General features: G+C 44.9%; 1 protein-coding gene across 1 annotated transcript in view; it reads right to left on the reverse strand.

Moving 5' to 3' along the window:
• The window catches only part of scn4ab (sodium channel, voltage-gated, type IV, alpha, b), a 247080-nt gene that overhangs the window by 82385 nt on the left and 146464 nt on the right, over positions 1 to 18231 (reverse strand). The window contains exons 13-15 of the mRNA XM_070864513.1: positions 17488 to 17726; positions 15756 to 15929; positions 12292 to 12648 (exon numbers count right to left, since the gene is read on the reverse strand). Coding sequence (XP_070720614.1) covers positions 12292 to 12648; positions 15756 to 15929; positions 17488 to 17726 — 770 coding nt within the window. The remainder of the gene's footprint in view (positions 1 to 12291; positions 12649 to 15755; positions 15930 to 17487; positions 17727 to 18231) is intronic.

The raw sequence follows: 18231 nt of genomic DNA on the forward strand, positions 1-18231 counted from the left end.
CTGAGCCATGCTCTCCTGCCGGCACTGAGCTGGAAAAGTAATTAGCACTCTAAGTTGGCTTGGGAAGGTTTGAGTTACACGGGACTTTGCTGGATTTTAACTAAACCGAACTCCCAGGCTGATTTTATTTTCAGCTATTAGTTGATTTGTAAAAATATATTTCTCATGTTTACAATTTCATCTCCGATTATTTTCAGGAGAGATTTTGTGTTCCTCAAGGTGAGCACACTTGTGCTGAGAACTGGAACGGTTCCTACTTTTTGTACCCAACGGGTAATTTTCCGACTTCATACCGCTGACAAGGAGCCTGGCCAGCCAGGACTGCATATCAGAAATTCAGGCACACACTGCACGAGTCAGAAAATTATCCCTCTCGGATTACCAACGAGCGTGCTCAAGTCAGGTTTAGCATAGCAAGATGTCACGCTCAATCTATTCAGTCCCGTAAAGGTGTGGTGGCTCACAAGAACACCCCCTGCACCAACGAGATTTTTTTTCAGTTTCCAAACCAGTTTCCTTCATGTCTCTCTGAGTGAGATTGCCAATTTAGAGACCAGATTAGAGGTGGTATTATGGAACCAGACTGATGCCCACTAGGATCCGAGTTGAGGCTGCTCAGGACTCTTACAGCAAATGACGGGTTGAGAATTTTCTCAATCTACCAGGACTCCTGAATTAACTAAATTTGAGGGGGCTGAAATTCAACTTTGGTGGGTGCACAAAATGGGCGATAGCAAATCGACCATCCATTAGACAGCCCACCCAGTAGTGAACCTTCGTTGCACTCCCTCTAAGGCAAGTATATCCGTAAGAAGACCAAAACTGTACACTGTACTCCTGGTGTGGTCACATCAAGGCTCTATATAATTGTAGCAAGATTTCTTTACTCTCTGTAATAAAGGCTAGCATACAATTTGCTTTCCTAATTGCTCGCTGTACCTGCAAGTTAAATTTCTGTGAAGTATGTACAAGGACACCCAGGTCCTTCTGAATACCAACATTTCCCAGTCTCGCACCATTTAAAACATATTTTACTCTTCTATTTTTCCTACCAAAGTGGATAGCTTCACACTTCACAACATTATATTTCATCTGCCATGTTGCAGCCTCTTTGCGTCCTCCTCACAGCTTACTGTCCCACCTAATTTATATCGCCAGCAAATTTGGATACATTACACTCAGTCCCCTCATCTAAGTCATAAATGGACATTGTAAATAGCTGAGGCCCAAGCACTGATCCTTGCAGTACCCCACTAGTTACAGCTTGCCAATCCGAAAATCGACCCAGCTAGTTACCTCAAAATACAGATTCATCAAACACGATTTCCTTTTCATAAATCCGTGCTGACACACTGCCCAAATCATATTATGATTTTCTAAGTGCCTTATTACCACGTCCTTAATAATACATTTTCCCTACTACTGATATCAGTCGAACTGCTCTATAGATCCCTGTTTTCTCTTTCCCTCCTTTCTTGAATAGCGGGGTTACGTTTGCTTTCCTCCAATCCAAGAGGATCATTCTAGAATCTAGGGAATTCTAGAAGATCAAAATCATGTATCCACTATCACTGTAGCTAACTCTTTTAAAACCCGAGGATGTAAGCTATCAGGTCCAGGGGATTTTCGACTTTTATTCCTATTCATTTCTCCAGTGCTATTTCTATACTAATACTAATTTCTTTAGGTTCCTCATGCTCGCTAGACCCTTGGTTTCCCACTATTCCCAAAATGTTATTTGTGGCTTTTACCATGAGGACAGATACAAAGGGGTGAAAATTCGGGTGCGGCGTTAATCCGGGCAGAGCGGTAAATTTTGCACCGGGAAATGGTTTGTGTCTCCAGCCACAAAATTCACCAGCTGGGCCCTGTGTGGAGCGGAGCGCTAAGGGAGGCATTCCACACCTCTTTTAGGGCGCTAGGCCGGCTGCGCAATTGAAAATCCCGAGTTAAGCAGCCTTAGAGAGGTTTCCGTGGGGAAAAAAATCGGGAAAACAACCCACCAACAAATGTTCCAATACTTTACTGATGCCACATCAACATGAATCGCAAAAATTAAAAAATAATAAACAATCACACTTACCCTCATGGGTAAGACATTTCTTCCCTCACTGCAGCCACTACAGCTCGGACCGTCAGCTATCCCAGGCGGTCACACTAGGGGGTGCTACGGATCAGGCGCAAAACAAATTTCAAGATGGTGTCGCAACCAGGGGCATTGCACACCAGCTTGCCTCTCCCGGGCAATACTGCTCTGCGCCCTCGCAAACCCAGCACCGAATATCCTGGCAGGGCGCAGGAAGCTGGCCGCCTGCCTGGAATTGCCTTCCGCCGCCATTGCCGCTCCTCCGGGGCCCAAACAAAGGTAGCAACAAACCAAAAATCCAGCCCTTTGTCTTTGTCCATTTTCCATTATAATTTCTCCGGTCTCTGCCTCTAAGGGACCCACTTTTACTTTTGCTAATCGCTTCCTTTTTACATATGTATAGCAGCTTTTACAACCTGCTTTTATATCTCTTTCTAGTTTACTCTTTTCTCTTTCTTTATCAATTTCTTAATCATCTTTTGCTAAATTCTAAAATCCTCCCAATCCTCAGGTTTACTACTCTTTTGGCAACATTATAAGCCTCTTCCTTTAATCTAATAATATCTTTAACTTCTCTTGTTAGTCACGGTTGGACTACTAATCCTGTGGGGTTTTTGTTCCTTAGAGGAATGTATATTTGTTGTGTGCAGACCATGCTAATGGCTGAGACACCAAAGCTGGGCACAGAGATGCCTTGAAATACAGCGTGCCAATCGAGAGCCTGGGTGTGGGGTGGGGGAGGACTGGGAAGAGAGAAAGAGAGAGAGAAAATGTTCCTAAGATCAACGGATGGAATATTTTGTACATAATATAATAATGGATGATAATGCAACATTCCAGAATCAGCTCCATATATTCTCTGCTCAACTACATAGGATTACACAGGATATACGACACAGAAACAGACTATTCGGCCCAACCAGTCGATGCCGGCCTTTATACTCCACTCGAGCATCCTCCTGTCTTTCTTCATCTAACTCTATCAGCATAACCCTCTATTCCCTTCTCCCCCATATGCTTGTCTAGCCTCCCCTTAAATGCATTGATACTATTCACCTCAACCACTCCCTGTGTTAGCGAGTTCCACATTCTCACCACTCTGAGTTTCTTCTGAATTCCCTATTGGATTTCTTGGTGACTATCTTATATTGATGGCCTCTAGTTATGTTCTTCCCCACAAGTGGAAAAATTCTCTCTCTATCCACTCTATCAAAACCTTTCATAATTTTAAAAACCTCTATTAGGTCACCCCTCAGCCTTCTTTTTCCAAGAGAAAAGAGACTCAGCCTGTTCATCCTTTCCTGATATGTATACCCTCACATTTCTGGTATCATCCTTGTAAATCTTCTCTGCAGCCTCTCCAATGCCTCTATATCCCTTTTATAATATGGCGACCAGAACTGCACACCGTACTCTGTGTGGTCTAACCAAGGTTGGATACATGTTTAGCATAACTTCACTACTTTTCAATTCTATACCACTAGAAATAAACCCTAGCGCTTCATTTGCTTTTTTTATGACCTTGCTAACCTGTGTCGCAACTTTCAGTGATTTGATTATTTGTACTCCTAGATCCCTTTGTTCCTCTACCCTACCCAGACTCACACCCTCCAAGTAATAAGTGACCTCCTTATTCTTCCTACCAACATGTAATACCTCACATTTATCTGTGTTGAATTTCATTTGCCAATTTTCTGCCCTTTCTGTAAGTTTATTAATGTCCTCCTGTAATTTGTTGCAGTCCTCCTATCCCCCCCAATTTGGCATCATCCACAAATTTAGAAATTGTGTTTTTGATTCCAAAGTCTAAATCATTAATGTAAATTGTAAACAACAGTGGTCCCAGCACTGATCCTTGTGGAACACCACTACCCACCTGCTGACACTGTGAATAGCTTCTCTTTACCCCTACTCTCTGCTTTCTGCCTTGAAGCCAGCTAGCTATCCATTCTGCTACTTTTCCCCTGACTCTGAATTCCATGACCTTGTTCATCGGTCTATTATGGAGTACCTTATCGAAGGTCTTTTGAAAATCTAGATGAATTACATCTACTGCATTACCCTTGTCTACTCTCTCTGTTACTTCTTCAAAAAATTCAATGAGGTTGGTCAAGCAAGACTTTCCCTTTTGAAATCCATGCTGACTATTTATTATATTTTTGGTTTCTAGATGCTCTTCTATTTTCTCCTTTAGTAGGGACTTCATTACTTTTCCTACTACTGATGTTAAGCTGACTGGTCTATAATTCCCTGGACATGTTCTTCCTTCTTAAATATAGGTATTATGTTAGCCATCCATCTGTCCTCTAGCACTACACCTTTTTTTCTAATTAATTATTAAATATGTGTGGTAATATCTCTGCTATCTCGTCCCTAGATTCTTTTAAAATGCATGAATGTAATCTAGCCAGACTAGGGTTTTTATCCTCTTTGAGTTTGATTAGTTTAGTTACTATATCGCCTCTTTTTATTTTAAATGAATGTATCTCATTACTAATCTCATCACCCAATGTCATGTTCACCTGTTCTATCTCCCTGGTAAATACTGAAGCAAAGTAATGATTTAATATTTCTACCATCTCTCTATCGTTACCTGTGGTATTATCCTGTCTATCCCTTAATGGCCCTATTCCCATCCCAACCGTACTTTTTTATTGATGAGCCTGTAAAATATATTTAACTATTGTGTTTTATGTTCCTTGATAATTTAATTTCATAGTTCCTCTTTACCTTCCTAATTCTTTTTTTGACTTCTGCCTTATCATGCACTCCCCTGCTGTACATGTGCTTAATGTCTGCCTCTTTCCTTACCGTCAATTGTTTCCTTATGGCTTTATTCATCCATAAAGTCTCATTAATGTTTAATTTGTTCTTTTGTTGTTCCTGCACTCGAACACCATTTTTAAATGTTTCCCATTGCTGTTCTACATTTTTGTTTGCCAATATTATTACCCATTTTATTTTCCCAAGTTCTATTCTCAGCCCCTCAAAATCAGTTTTTCTCCAATCTATTAACTTGATTTTCATCATACTTATGTCCTTCTCAATTATCATCTTAAAGTGAATTATATTATAGTCACTATTGCCTAGATGTTACCTTACTTTTACTTCTCTTATCTGCTTTGGTTCATTCCCCATTACTAGATCCAATAACGAATCCTCCCTTGTTGGGCTTTTTACATATTGGGTTAGAAAGGCTTCCTGTACACGTTGTAGGAACTCCATTTCCTTATCCCCTTTACCTACCTCTTCTGTCCAATTAATATTGGGGTAGTTAAAATCCCCCATGATTATTATTCTATGTTTTTTATTCATTTCACTAATGTGTTTGTATATTTCTTCCTCTACCTCCCTCTACTATTAGGTGGTCTGCAGACTACCCCATTAGTGTGATTGATCCTTGATTATCGTTTATCTCTAACCATATGGATTCTATTTTTGTCATGCTGATAGCTGCGTCACTTTTTTCTATGCCATTATGTCATCCCTAATAAGTACAGCTACTCCATCTCCTTTTTTCCCTCTCTATCTTTTCTAAATATGTTATACCCTGTAATGTTTAATTCCCAGTCCTGATTTTTCTGTTTGTGGGAGCTTACTTGTGCGCAAATTGACTGCCACATTTCCCAAATTACAACAATGACTACACTCCAAAAGTACTTCATTGGCTGTAAAGCACATTGAGACTTTCGGTGGTCACAAAAGACGCTATATAAATCCAACTCTTTCTTTCTCTTCTTTTAAATCTTAAACTGCGATGTTTGCTCTCTCAGCTGGATGTAAACGATCCCATGACACTGTTTTGAAGAAGAGCAGGGGAGTTATCCCCGGTGTCCTGGGGCCAATAATTATCTCTCAATCAACTTCAGTAAAACAGATTATCTGGTCATTATCACGTTGCTGTGTGTGGGAGCTTGCTGTGTGCAAATTGACTGCTGCATTTCCTACATTACAACAGTGACTACACTTCAAAAAGTACATCATTGGCTGTAAAGCACTTTGGGATATTCTGTGATTGTGAAAAGCGCTATATATTCTTTCTTTCAACCTCACTTAGGCGAATACCCAATAAGTGATGTGTCAGTTCAATGTGTAGAAGCTGAAAATTCAAAATAATTTCTTTACAGTCTTTTTGTAAAAGAATAATTTTTTTTGCATATACTACATATTTTACTGTTCCCAAATCATACTCCACCATTCAAGTGCTTTAAATATAAAATGCTCCCCAATTTATCACTCAGCCACATAATTTGTAAAAGACCCCCAACCTGCAAGGAGAAATCATTATTAACAGTAATGTGTCGCACTCTAAAGGACACCCAACACTCAGGTCAGCAGAGGCCCTGATTCACACTCAGCTCGTATCAGTCATGACATCATTTAGTTAGTGCTTCTCATTCACTCAATGGCATTGGCATCCCTTTTGTTCCTAGTTGCCAAATGTAAGCTTTTAAGCAGTGAGTGAATGTATTGGCTCAGTCCTGATGCTAATGATTTGTCCAAACAAATTGGATATCTTTATACAGGAAGGACCACTTGGCTGTGACCTAGGCTTCGACTCAGGACATGGCAGAGGCATGGTCAGCCCATTTGAATACCCTGCAAAGATCTCATAACTAGTATCTGGGGAATGGTGCCAATGTTTGGAGAGCTGCCCTACAGACTAGTCAAGCAACACCCTCATATAGTCTGATTCACAGAATCGTACCTAGCAGCCAATGTCCTAGAGTCCTCCATCACCATCTCCGGGTATGTTGCATTCCCACCGGCAGGACAGACCAAGTGCAGGCACAGTGTTATACAATCGGGAGGCTGGAACATTGACTCCGGACCCCATGACATCTCTTGTCTTCAGGTCAAACATGCGCAACTAAACCTCCTGCTGATTACCAGCTACTGCCCTCTCTCAGCTAATGAATCAGTGCTCTTCCATAGAGCTCTGAGGACTGCAAGGGCACAGACTATACTCTGGGTAAGGAACTTCAATGTCCATCACGAAGATTGGCTCGGTGGTACCACGACTGACCGAGCTGGTCGTATTCTGAAGGGCATTGTTGCCAGACTAGCCTTGTGATAGGTGGTGAGTGAACCAACACGAGAGAATAAGCTACCTGAACTTGTCCTTATCAATCCACCTGTCCCAGATGCATCACTCCATGAGGGTATTGATAGGAGTGACCACACATGTTGAAGTCAAGGGAAAAGTAAAGGGTGTAAAACGAGCTGCTGATTCAATATTAGCCCATTTCACATGACTGACGAAAAAAAATCTGGCACCTGTAATGTCCTATCAGAAACAGCGATGGAAGCAGAATGCACAACAGTTTGTAAAAGGAAAATGGATAATATTTGAGAAAAGGAAATTTAAAAATTTCTACAGAGAAAGGGGAAGGGAATAGGATGAATTGGGTACTAACTCTTTTGAAGAGCCTGCATAGGTGCAATGCGCCACCTTGTGTGCTGTAAAATTCTTTGATTCTATGATGTGAGCAGGAACGGCTCTGTAGTCCATTTTCTTGTAATGTATTTGTTTCATGGGTTCTTTGCTTAAGAATTCATAGCAACACATTGCTATTAAGAAGTAGTTGGTTTATTAACAAAGGTTTAACAATCACACTACACATTACCAGTTCATCCACCAGGCTCACAACTGCATACCTCATCGTGGATACCTCATCTAGACCCAACTGACTGGGGTTTTATTGAGTCTTGTGAACATCATGTGACTGGCTAAGCCACTTACAATGCAACAGCTCTACAACTATTTTTTGTGAAAACTATAAATCAAGTGTCCCCCTTAAAAGGGACACTAAAACCGACAACTTAAACCAATGAAACTTTTTACATTATTGAATCAAATTAAAATTAAAACAGCTCTACAACTATTTTTGTTGAAAACATAAATCAAGTGCCCCCTGATTAAAGGAGGGGGCATTAAAACCGACAAATAAACTAATTAAACTTTGGACGGTAAACTTAAATCAAGTTAAAATTTGGTTGCCAGGGGTGATGATGCACTCCAGTCCCTCCGGTGTCCACCTCTCGTGGAAGGCTGCGAGCGTACCGGTGGACACAGCGTGCTCCATCTCCAGGGATAACCTGGCTCGATGTAACCACAGAAGAGAGGCATGCAGTCGGGCTGAACGACCTCCTCGACAGCCCGCTGCTGGACCGGTTGATGGCCACCTTTCAACAGCTCTACCAGTCTGTGAGCATACTCACAGGTGCCTATATTACACTTCCCAGTCGCAAATACGAAAATCTCTCATTCTCCTATTCCCTCAAATATCGATCCAGTTCTCTATTACACTTTCCCACAGTATTTGCCTTCATTGTCCCCCTGGGTAGTCTATCCCTCACGTTCACCAGCCTAATGTGTAAAGTAGTTAAATCCAAACTGTCTGTCCACCTTATCAGTCTCCTGGAGCACCGGCTTGCTGCACAGCTCCGAAATGCTTACTGCATTAATGTAGGTTAATCTAGGAGGTGTCTTTGGGCTAGTTCATTCACTCTCGCAGAATAATATGATCAGTCAATACCCTGAATAACCCACATAAGAGGGGGGTGGATGTATGGAATGGACTGCTGTAATGTATGCCCCTGTGAGTATGCCCACAAGTTTGTAGAGCCAGTCACGTGATGTTCACAAGACTCAATAAAACCCCAGTCAGTTGGGTCTAGATGAGATATCCACGATGAGGTATGCAGTTGTGAGCCCAGTGGAAGAACTGGTAATGTGTAGTGTGATTGTTAAACCTTTGTTAATAAACCAACTCCTTCTTAATAGCAATGCATTGCTATGAATTCTTAAGCAAAGAACCCATGCATCAAATACATTTCAAAAGCCAAGGGAGGTTGCTAAGACTGATTGTTTCAGAAAATACAAGAGTGAGTTAGTTAACCAGGGCTCCAAGGTTCAGATTATCAGGAGCGATTACATAAACTAGGCTTGCATTCCCTGGGATATCAAAGGTTAAGGGGTGATTTGATTGAGGTGTATAGGATTTTGAAAGGAATTGATAAGATAGAGAGAAACTTTTGCCCCCACAGGTGGGGGAGTCTAGGACAAGGGGACATAACCTTAAAATCAGGGCCAGGCCATTCAGAAGAGAAGTTAGAATCATAGAATCATCGAATGGTTACAGCACAGAAGGTGACCATTTGGCCCATCGAGCCCATGCCAGCTCTCTGCAAGAGCACTTCAGCTAGTCCCACTCCCCCGCCCTTTCCTCGTAGCCCTGCAAGTATTTTTCCTTCAGGTACTTATTCACTTCCCTTTGGAAAGCCACGATTGAGTCTGCCTCCACCATCCTTTCAGGCAGTGCATTCCAGATCTTAACCACTAGCTGAGTTAGGATCACTTCTCCACGCAAAGGGGGCTCGAAGTGTGGAACTCTCTCCCACAAAAAGCAGTAGATGCCAGCTCAATTAATATTTTAAAATCTGAGATGGATAGATTTTTGCTAGCCAAGGGTATTAAGGGCTATGGAATCTAGGCGGGCGGAGTTAGGAAACAGATCAGCCATGATCTCATTAAATGGCTGAACAGGCTCCAGGGGCTAAATAGCATACTGCTGTTCCTATGTTAAGTACTTGATAGAGAGGTGTGAGAGATATCATGGGATATGGTATTTCCTTGACACTGGAATTGGCCAGAAGGACAGCACTGGAATTTCCTGTCCAGTACATTCATGTAACCCCTTTGATCTCCATTTTCAGCAGTGATGACGCACGAGACTGCTTGATTTTATCTTGCAATTCAGCCTGCCGCATACTGCTTAGGGAAAATCATAATTCCATTTAGCTTACCGGAAGCTCGCTTGTTGCTAACTGAACCACACACAGTACTATTGGTGATAGCATTTTACATCTTCAATTTCAATCTGTCAGATCAAAGAATGGGGCAAGGAAGAATAACTAAGCCAAGATGAGACGAGAACAGTATTTGAGGAAGGACATTCTTGCTATTGAGAGAGTGCAGCGAAGGTTCACCAGACTGATTGCCGGGACGGCTGGACTGACATATGAAGAAAGACTGGATCGACTAGGCTTATATTCACTGGAATTTAGAAGAATGAGAGGGGATTTCATAGAAACATATAAAATTCTGACGGGATTGGACAGGTTAGATGCAGGAAGAATGTTCCCGATGTGTGGGAAGTCCAGAAACAGGGGTCACAGTCTAAGGATAAGGGGTAAGCCATTTATGACCGAGATGAGGAGAAACTTCTTCACTCAGAGAATTGTGAACCTGTGGAATTCTCTGCCACAGAAAGTTGTTGAGGCCAGTTGGTTGGACATATTCAAAAGGGAGTTAGATGTGGCCCTTATGGCTAAAGGGATCAAGGGGTATGGAGAGAAAGTAGGAATGGGGTACTGAGGGAATGACCAGCCATGATCATATTGAATGGTGGTGCAGGCTCGAAGGGCTGAATGGCCTACTTCTGCACCTAATTTCTATGTTTCTATGTTTCTAAAACATTAGTTGCGTCAAGAGATGTTTATTTTTAGGGCTTGTTGTATGGTGAGAGGCGACTATTTGGTACCCAAACTCAATTGCAAAGAATTCTTTTTAACTGAACATGCATCATCAGAAAGTAATTTGAAATGCTCCACCCGATTAAGCAAAGGGAAGATCAACAACAACTTGTATTTATATAGCACCTTCAACGTAGTGAAACATCCCAAGGCGCTTCACAGCAGTGCTGCAACACAAAACAAATAAATTTGACACTGGGCCACATAAGAAGAAATTACGGCAGACAGTCAAAGAGGTTGGTTTTAAGCAGCGTCTTAAAGGAGGAAAGAGAGGTAGAGAGGTGGAGAGGTTTAGGGAGGGAGTTCCAGAGCTTGGGGCCCAGGCAGCTGAAGGCACGGCCACCGATGGTTCTGCGATTATAATCAAGAGGCACAGACATCTCAGGGGGTGAGGCTAAAGGAGATTACAGAGATAGGGAGGGGCGAGGCCATGGAGGGATTTGTGAACAAAGATGAGGATTTTGAAATCAAGGCGTTGCTTAGCCAGGAGCCAATGTAGGTCAGCGAGCACAGGGGTGATGTGTGAACAGGACTTGGTGGGAGTTATGACATAAGAGAGTCGGGATAAATGGGTAATTTTCCGGTTGGCAAACGGTAACTAGTGGGGTGCCGCAGGGATCGGTGCTGGGGCCGTAACTATTTACAATCTATATTAATGACCTGGATGAAGGGATTGACTGTAACGTAGCCAAGTTTGCTGATGATACAAAGATGGGTGGGAGAGCAAATTGTGAGGAGTACACAAGAAATCTGCAAAGGGATATAGACAGGCTAAGTAAGTGGGCAAAAAATTGGCAGATGGAATATAATGTGGGAAAATGTGAAGTTATCCATTTTGGCAGAAAAAATAGAAAAAAAAATTATAATTTAAATGGATTAAAATTGCAAAGTGCTGCAATACAGAGGGACCTGGGGGTCCTTGTGCATGAAACACAAAAAGTTAGTATGAAGATACAGCAAGTAATCAGGAAGGCAAATGGAATGTTGGCCTTTATTGCAAAGGGGTAGAGTATAAAAGCAGAGAAGTCCTGCTACAATTGTACAGGGTATTAGTGAGGCCACGCCTAGAGTTTTATGTTCAGTTTTGATCTCTGTATTTAAGGAAGGATATACTTGCATTGGAGGCTGTTCAGAGAAGGTTCACTGGGTTAATTCCGATGATGAGGGGGTTGACTTATGAAGATAGGTTGAGTAGGTTGGGCCTATACTCATTGGAGTTCAGAAGAATGAGAGGTGATCTTATTGCAACATGTAAGATGGGGGCTCGACAAGGTGGATGCAGAGAGGATATTTCCAATCATAGGGGAAACTAAAACTAGGGGGCATAGTTTCAGAATAAGGGACCGCCCATTTAAAATTGAGATGAGGAGGAATTTCTTCACAGAGGGTTGTAAATCTGGGGAATTCTTTGCCCCAGAGAGCTGTGACGTCTGGGTCATTGAATATATTTAAGGTGGAGATAGACAGATTTTTGAGCGATAAAGGAATAAACGGTTATGGGGAGCGGATAGGGAAGTGGAGCTGAGTCCATGATCAGTTCAGCCATGATCTTATTAAATGGCGGAGCAGGCTCGAGGGTCCAAATGGCCTACTCCTGATCCTATTTCTTATGTTCTTATAGGCTGCTGAGTTTTGGATGACCTCAAGATCAGGAGAGAAAGACTTACCACCAGGTTACCAATCACCATGACCATCATGAACACGATGAGGCACATGGGCACCCCTGCCACCTCCATGCAATCCCACATGGTCTCAATCCATTCGCCGCAAAGGATGCGAAACACAATCAGAAACGAGTGGAAGAAGTCGTGCATGTGCCAGCGCGGGAGCTCGCAGTCCTCCGCGATCTTGCAGACGCATTGCTTGTACATTTTGCCAAAGAGCTGCATTCCCACCACGGCGAAGATGAAGACGATAATGGCCAGGACCAGCGTCAGATTGCCCAGTGCGCCCACCGAGTTACCGATGATCTTGATCAGCATGTTCAGAGTTGGCCACGATTTTGCAAGTTTGAAAACTCTAAGCTGGAAAGAGGAGAGAAAGGCAAATATATAGTCTGATTGTGCATCCTTACGACAGCAACAACAGATTTACAGATAGCAACTAAGAGTGTATTTGCATCCAAGTATGAGAACCAGAATGAAGAAGCCTTTGTTGTATTTTGGTGAAAATATGGGGATAATGCAGGAAAGTGGAGTTGAGGCCGAAGATCAGCTATGATCTCATTAAATGGCGGAGCAGGCTCAAGGGACCGAATGGCCTATTCCTGCTTCTAATTCTTATGTTCTTATGATCAGCCGCCCCCGGGATTGGACTTGGACCCCCTCCCACCACCACCTGTCAATCAGATTGACTTCCGGCGGAGGAACCTATCCTTGATGCCACATGCCCACGACAGAGTTAAATCTCCACAGTGTGTGAGAAAAGCTGGACTGCTGAGCTTCCCTTGCACTATCAGGGCCCCACCCTGCTCCACGTGGGTCTGAAAGTAAACTTTCTGGCTTATGTTACTATCAGGAGTCACCCCTATTTTTGCAATTCCTACAATTCAACATTATTTCCGAATTTAGGCTTTTATTACTTGCTCTAGATTAAGGGAAAATTAAGTTCAGACTAGCTAACTGTATTATACTTTGAGCCCTAAACAGCAGCGATGGAGAAGCATCTAATCCGACCTGGGTTGGATTCACAGCCGAATCCCAGAGCTGTGCATTGGGTTGTTAGATGCGGAGGCCTGCAGTTGCCTCTGGGCCCGATGTGTCTGGCATTGTTAATGCAGACCAAATCTGTATGCAGTGCTTGACACATGTGCGCTGAATGTGCTCAGGGCTGGTTACAGTTCATTTGATTAAAAATTGGGGGGGGCTCCTGAGAGTAACTCAGGCCAGAAAGTTTACTTTCGGACCCACCTGGAGCGGGGTGGGGCCCCGATAGTGCTAGGGAAACCCAGCAGTCCAGCTTTTCTCACACACTGTGGAGATTTAACTCTGGAGTGGGCGTGTGGCATCAAGGATAGGTGCCCCGACCCGGAAGTCAATCTGATTGACAGATGGTGGTGGGGGGGGGGTCCAAGTCTAATCCCGGGGGTGGATGATCATAAGAACATAAGAATTAGGAGCAGGAGTAGGCCATTCGGCCCCTCGAGCCTGCTCCGCCATTGAATGAGATCATAGCTGATCTTCGACCTTCACTTTCCTTCATTATCCCCAGATCCCTTGATTCCCTTAATATCCAAAAATCTATCGACCTCTGTCTTGAATATGCTCAACAACTGAGCCTCCACAGCCCTCCGGGACAGAGAATTCCAAAGATTCACCACCCTCTGAGTGAAGAAATTTCTCCTCATCTCAGTTCTAAATGGCCGACCCCTTATTCTGAGACTGTGACCCCTGGTTCTAGACTCCCCAGCCAGAGGAAACATCCTCCCTGCATCTACCCTGTCAAGCCCTGTAAGAATTTTGAATGTTTCACTGAGATCACCTCTCATTCTTCTAAACTCTCGAGAATACAGACCTAGTCTGCTCAATCTCTCCTCATAGGATAATCCCCCCATCCCAGGAATCAGTCTGGTGAACCTTCGTTGCACTCCCTCTATGCCAAGTATATCCTTCCTTAGGTAAGGAGACCAAAACTGCACACAATATACCAGGTGCGGTCTCACCAGGGCCCTAAAAATGATCCCGGGTGGGGGGGGTTCCGATCGCTGACCGGGGAGGGAGGGGTTCCAATCCCTGACCGTGAGGGAGGGAATGTTTGCATGTGGAGGGGGGCGATGGTGGGTGAGCTTGCCGGTCCGGAAGGAAGTGCTCCTGTACCACCGGGCCCACAAGGATTGCCTCCCGAGGCTGTGCTCGCCTCGCTGCAGCTGTCGGGAATCCCGAGGCTCAGGAACCCCGGCTGGCCACTGTTCAGCCTGCGTCGCAGGTTAAATCCGAGGCTTCCAGCCTCCTTAACACAATTAAACTGTCCGTCTGCCTCCCGGGAGTGGCTTGGCTTGCCCGCCCCTCCATCCCAACTCTCTTAAAAAAACCGGAAGTGGACGGGTTGGAGGCGGCTTGGGGTCGGGATTCCGTTTTTTTGAAACACTTTTAACTTCCTACCCGACCCCAACCCACATTGTTTTTTGGGTTAAAATCCTCTCCACGGCCACAGTTTCAGCCAGGAAAAGACCTTCAGTCCATCTAGCCCAGCTATCCACAGTGTTCCTTTGCTGGATTGCTAATACGGTGCTCAAAAGCTCGGGAGGCTAAGTGTCGGTTTTAAACGGGTGCTGGGGAGGCTGCCGCCCCAAACTTACAGCTGAACTCGAGCACGCTTGTCATTTGTCTCACCCATCGCCCCTGGCCATGGCTCCCGTGTCAGGTACCTCCTGTGAGTGTCTGGCCAACAAGCCTCCCTCACCACAAAGTTGCCTGGTGCACAACAGGAAGCTAGTCTCTTGCACCGGCTGATGCTGCCCGTTAACACGGCCCTGGTGCTCCCCAGACATTGTCGGCGGTCCGTGCACCACCAGCAAATGAAGAAAATAGGCCGACGAGTGCTGCTGGTTGGGACGCATTATTGACCCCATCGGGTTGATTCTGTGCTTTAGCACTCCCCATGCAAAGCCTTGCCTCCTGGGAACACTAAATCGTAATCCCAGGCGCAGAAATGGGCACACACCTGCTTTGAGGCCCAATCCACTGTCCACCGGTACGATTAAGGTTAACGCTCCATTCATAAATGTACCGGCATAATTCTTGGTCAGTGCTCCCACTGTGTGAAGCTCCTCACAAATTTACAGCAATTTCCCTATTGTGCTCGTGCATTAATTAAAGGCATTCTAACCAACAGAAAGATTAACAGAACAAGACAACATCTGTACAAACGACAAGAAGTGGAGCCTTACATAAAAACATAAGAAATAAGAGCAGGAGTAGGCCATACGGCCCCTCGAGCCTGCTCCGCCATTTAATACGATCATGGCTGACCCAATCATGGACTCAGGTCCACTTCCCTGCCCGCTCCCCATAACCCCTTATTCCCTTATCAGTTAATCTGGTGATCTTTCAGGAATTGAACAGGTTTTAACATGCTCCATCTGCTGCTTTTGGCAATCACACATTGCACGGGCAGAACTTGTGATACAAACCAATCTGAATGAACGCAGCACTGACAATCCTTGCACGTTGGCCAGTCCGAGCTCGACCAAGCTGAGAGTCACAATGATACTGTCAAATATGTTCCAGCCAACTTGAAAGTAATAAAAGGGATCCAGTGCCAACAGTTTGAGCACCATTTCAGCTGTGAAAATCCCTGTGAACACCTGTCAGGGAAAAATAGTACTTCAGTCTCCATCACCTGCTTAAAAATGCAAATTACAGAATCCAATGTCCCACAGAATGTGGCAGAAATTCATGTATATTGCACCCATTTATCAGGCCTAAAATGGCGCAATGCACACCAATTTAGCAGTGGGCTAGTCTATGCCCAATCTGCACAGGTGTTGGTCCCACTGCTAAATTCATTGCGTCCCGGGTGGATACATGAAACAGGCGTTGGGCCCCTTACATATGTAAATTAGGGGCCTAATGCCTTTTGAAGGACATTGATAAACCAGTCAGTTGCACCTGTCCCACCTAGGATGCGTCAGCAGCTCAATTGACAGGTAAGTTGAAATATTTTTTTTTTGGAGGGGTGCACCTCCCAGCTCCACATTAACACCATGGGATGCTACCAGGAGCCACTCGCTAACCTCTCTCGATCGGTTCCCCACCCCTGCCACCCTGAGGCCCTTGGGATCTGAGCAGCTGACTGTGCTGCCCCCCTGCTCCCCCCCTTCCCCCTCCGCTCCCCAGCACCCAGCGGGCTGCCTCTGGGCTCACATCTTGCTCCTACTATCCTAATGAGCCAGTCGGAGCAACTTTCCCCTCTCCTGTCACCGGCCCCATTAGACGCCATTTAGGCGTGATCCAAATTTGGGAGTGGTGAAATTACGGGGGCCGGGAACTTTTTTTGCCCGGCACAGAAGTCCTGCCCCCAACGCGGAATTGTCCTTACCGCCCCTGAGTGGAAGCGAAGTTCAATCTCCCGCATTCTGTTTCCTTTAGGGGCCGGTCCCGTGGCACTACTGGGGCAAAATGTTCAGCGCTACACGGATACGCCGTGTAACACTGACACGCTTCAATGCCCCTCCTCTTCGATTAAAAGGGAGGGCTGTTGCGCACTCTGCACGGCCTCTGATGGCCACCACTGGTCCGCCAGGACAGCGTGCGACTGGGGTCAGCAGCCTGATACCCAAGGCGGACCACGCTAGGGCCGCCCTCATTGAGCCGACCCGAGAGTTGGCCGACAAAAAACAGATGGCGGCCCGGGGCGCTGGCTCCCTCCCCTTTAAAGCACCACCCAGAGGGCGGATGCCGGCCAGCTTCCCGACCTGCGAGGCTGGTGTTGACATCTGCCCGAGCCAGCCTCGCAGCCCCCAGTGGCAATTTCCCCCACGCGGTGTTAAGGGGTCGGTGCGGGGTGCTGAGGGGTCGTCGCGCACGACGATGATGTCATCCGCGGTTGCGCAGTGGTGCAGGGTGCTCACTGCGGGGTGCGGCTCTGACGAGGCAGCACCTTTGCAAGCTCCAGGGGTTCTAACGGTGCTATATAAGGGGCAATTTCACCCGCCAGGTGTCAAAGATAAATACGGATATATGAAAATCATGGACATCCAGCCAGCCCCACACTTTAATAAGTTCAATTTTCTAGCACTCACAATCCTTCGTCTTAACAGTCATAAAAAATGAACCAATAACTGTTGGGGGCGGGGCGGGGGTGGGGGGAGTTGGTGGCGGACGGAGAGCGGGGTGGGGGGGGGGGGGAATCTAAATACTCACCAGATTCCCCACATTCAGCATATTTTCAAAACCTTCCGTCATGGGATAATGCTCCATAGCCATAAAGAGAGTGTTTAGCACAATGCAAATAGTGATTCCCAGATCCACAAATGGGTCCATCACAATTAACTTCATGATATGTTTGAACTTCACGTACAGCTCACAGCAATCCCAGATTAGAAACGTGTTGGAAAATTTATACCACCACGGAGGGCAACTCTGCTGTGCCTCTTCCAACTCTGCAGAATATAAATGACAAGGAGTTATTGTTATATGTGCAACCTCCTGTATCTTCTTGGAGTGATTGCACAACACTTATATCTGCATGCAGGTAGATTGGCAGATAATTGTTGCTCCAACACTCTCCATTTAATGCAGGGCTGCAGGTACCAAAAATGATGCGGAGGAATTCTAGTCATGGAACCTAATGCAAGGGGACATCCTATCGGATCATCAGGTGAGCTCTCTCCACATTTGCCTATCAACTAAAATGAATATAGGAACTGGAGTAGACCATTTCACCCTTCGAGTCTGTTCCGTCAGTTAGTTAGATCATGGATGATCTGTACCTCAATGCTATTTACCCACTTCTGCCATATCCCATGATACCGTTTCCAAACAAAAATCTATTGATCTCTTGAAAATGTACATTCTTCTCGTATCCACAGCCTTTTGGATGAGACAGTTACAGATTTTCACTGCAGTTTGTGTGAAAAAATGCTTCTTGATTTCGCCGCTAAATGG

This window comes from Pristiophorus japonicus, chromosome 21 (genome assembly GCF_044704955.1).
Source record: "Pristiophorus japonicus isolate sPriJap1 chromosome 21, sPriJap1.hap1, whole genome shotgun sequence".
NCBI classification, from domain to species: domain Eukaryota; kingdom Metazoa; phylum Chordata; class Chondrichthyes; family Pristiophoridae; genus Pristiophorus; species Pristiophorus japonicus.